We start from the raw sequence: 2500 nt of genomic DNA, 5'->3' as shown, positions 1-2500 counted from the left end.
TCTCCTCGAACACCTCCAACCGAGCTCTCTCCGAGGACGCCAGGCGCTGCTTCAGCACCCGGATCTCGCCCTTCATTGCCTCCTCCGCATCGCTGCCGCGGACACTGATGGGAAGAGGGGAGGGGAGGGGGGGGTCAGTGAGGAGCGCGAGAGAAAACGCGACACCATATGCCATGCTGTCGGGGCCGCACGCGCTCGTACGCCTCGATTGAAACGCACACACAAGCAACATTCCTTACCCGGTCCTGAGCGACGTGATCTGGTTCTTGAGCGACTCACACTCGACGCTCAAATGCTCTTTCTCGCACTTGAGATGCTCAAGTTCGTGTTGAAGACGCCGCTCGCCCTCCACGAAGCTGCCATACTCCGCCTTGCTGAGGATAACCCGCTCTTCGTCGAGGGCCGCCTTCAGGTACTCGTCGCTCTCCTGCGGGAAGGCCGTGTCATTAGGGTCTGCGGAAGCGCTTGCAATGGAGGGCAGGGGGCGCTTTGCAATATGACAGTGCAGTCAGGAAGAAATGAAGGGAAAACTTAATATACTTATTCAATGGGACCTCTATATATCTTAATTATACTCGCAAATTGTACTCGAATATATCATCTTACTTTATATTCTGACGTAAATAATAAAGTTTTAGTTTTTTATGGAAAAATATCAACTTAAAAATATCCGTTTGTGGTTTGGTGAGAGTTCCTCTTATGAGGACGAACCAGGGCGCCGCACGAGGCATGCAGAAGCAGTGGGTGTTACCTGGAGGTCCTGCAGCCTGAGGTGGCGCAGGTCGCGCCCTTGCACGGCCGAGCGGATGGCGGCCAGGCGCGCCACCGCGCTCTGCAGGTCGCTCTCCGCCTGCTGCAGGTCGCATTCTGACTTCATTTTCAGCTCATGGCCGGGGGGAGGCAGCGGGCCGCCCTGGGACTGGCAGAACCAAGGCAGTTAGGATTACATCATGCACAAGCGCATGTTACATGCCAACAATGCATGCCAGACATAAAGCAAAGTATATTCAACTCATCACAAGAAATTATTGGCAGGATACAGAACACATAAAATGCCACGGCAATAATATCAAAATGAACTTTCAAGCAACGATGAATTTGCGTTCAAACGACAGAACATATGCACAATCGCACATGCATGCTTACACAACACAAATTTACATAAACGCTCATATGTGTGTATAGGCAGTCACACACATAAAGTCAAATACAGATACATAGACGCACACATATCAGGTGTATAAGTTAATAGCATGATATTCTCCAAAACATTCCAGGTGTGAATCAGTAAGAACAACAGCAATTTCCAAAGCCAATCCGAGGGCCTGTGCAGAGGAGCCGAGGTACTCACCAGGTCGGTCTGCGTAGTCACATGCACCAACTCGCATGACGTGTCGAAGATGCCTGACTCCTGGAAGCTGGTCGTGGCGTCCAAGGACGTCGAGGCGTCCAGGGAAGTCACCAGCTTCACGCTCCCGTGCTGCAAGGAGGGAAACGCGCGTTAGCCACGTCAGTCGGTAGTCATACATGCAAGAATTTCCTTGGAAACCGGGGAAGAGGGGGGGGGGGTAACGTAGTAAGCAACAAATTGCATTCACCAACTATTATAAGATTACTACGAAAAAGTATCCTTTGTTTTCCCTTGAAGAGAGTCCCGCCGGGCGCGGGGGCTTACCTGCGCGTGCTCGGGAGCGTCGCTCTCGGAGTCGCTGAGGTCGGAGTGGATGGAGGGCGTCTTGCGGTGCACCAGCTCGCTCTCCGTACCCGAGGCTTCCGTGCGCGTCTCGTGCGCCTCGCTCAGGCTCGTCACCGCCTCCTGCAGCTCCCGGTTCTCTTCCGTCAGCGTTACGACACGCGACTGCAGTTCCGACAGCGAAGAGTCCAGCACCCGTAACTTCTGAACAAGGAGGAACACATCACCACAGTGAGTGATTTTCTTCCAAGAGAACATAATTACCCCCTATGAATCACTTTAACCACACACACGCATTCATACATAAAGCGCGCGCGCGCGCGCACACGCTCACACGCACACGCACACACACACACACACACACACAGCATATCGGCATGGAGGGCCACTGACCGCGATGGTGTCGAGCAGGACGGCCTCCTGCGCGGCGGGCTCCGTCAACGTCTCCTGCAGGCGGGCGGCCAGCAGCATCAGGTCCCGCCCTAGGTCACCACCCAGTTCTTCCACGCCCATCTTGGTCTTGGGTGTGAGCGTGGGGGTGGCCAGCGTGGGGCTCATGGGCGAGGACAGAGCATGGTGCGCGTGGGCGGGCAGGGCGGCCACCCAGTCGAGGAGGGCGGCGAGGTGGTGAAGAGCCGCGACCTCCGCCTCGCCCGTCGCGCGGGACAGCTGCGCCAGCCACGCCCGCCCCTCCGTCACGCGCGCCTTCTGAGGAAGCAAGAAATTGCACATTAGTCAGTCTGTGTTGCAAAGAATTGACATGAGTCGTGACGCGCCGAAGCTGCCGGCCAAGCTGCGAACTCATGA

General features: G+C 55.5%; 1 protein-coding gene across 1 annotated transcript in view; it reads right to left on the bottom strand.

Moving 5' to 3' along the window:
- LOC122247233 (uncharacterized) overlaps positions 1–2500 on the bottom strand; it is a 191805-nt gene that overhangs the window by 15601 nt on the left and 173704 nt on the right. The window contains exons 16-21 of the mRNA XM_086540338.1: positions 2087–2401; positions 1676–1897; positions 1352–1480; positions 752–919; positions 240–427; positions 1–104 (exon numbers count right to left, since the gene is read on the bottom strand). The exon at positions 1–104 is cut by the window's left edge and continues 49 nt beyond it. Coding sequence (XP_086396464.1) covers positions 1–104; positions 240–427; positions 752–919; positions 1352–1480; positions 1676–1897; positions 2087–2401 — 1126 coding nt within the window. The remainder of the gene's footprint in view (positions 105–239; positions 428–751; positions 920–1351; positions 1481–1675; positions 1898–2086; positions 2402–2500) is intronic.

The sequence above is a fragment of the Penaeus japonicus genome, unplaced genomic scaffold, assembly GCF_977035675.1.
Source record: "Penaeus japonicus unplaced genomic scaffold, GWHDUDI00000001_assembly GWHDUDI00000010, whole genome shotgun sequence".
In the NCBI taxonomy this organism is placed as follows: domain Eukaryota; kingdom Metazoa; phylum Arthropoda; class Malacostraca; order Decapoda; family Penaeidae; genus Penaeus; species Penaeus japonicus.
Note: the sequence above shows the minus strand (reverse complement) of the source record. Positions and strands in the feature narration are given on the sequence as shown.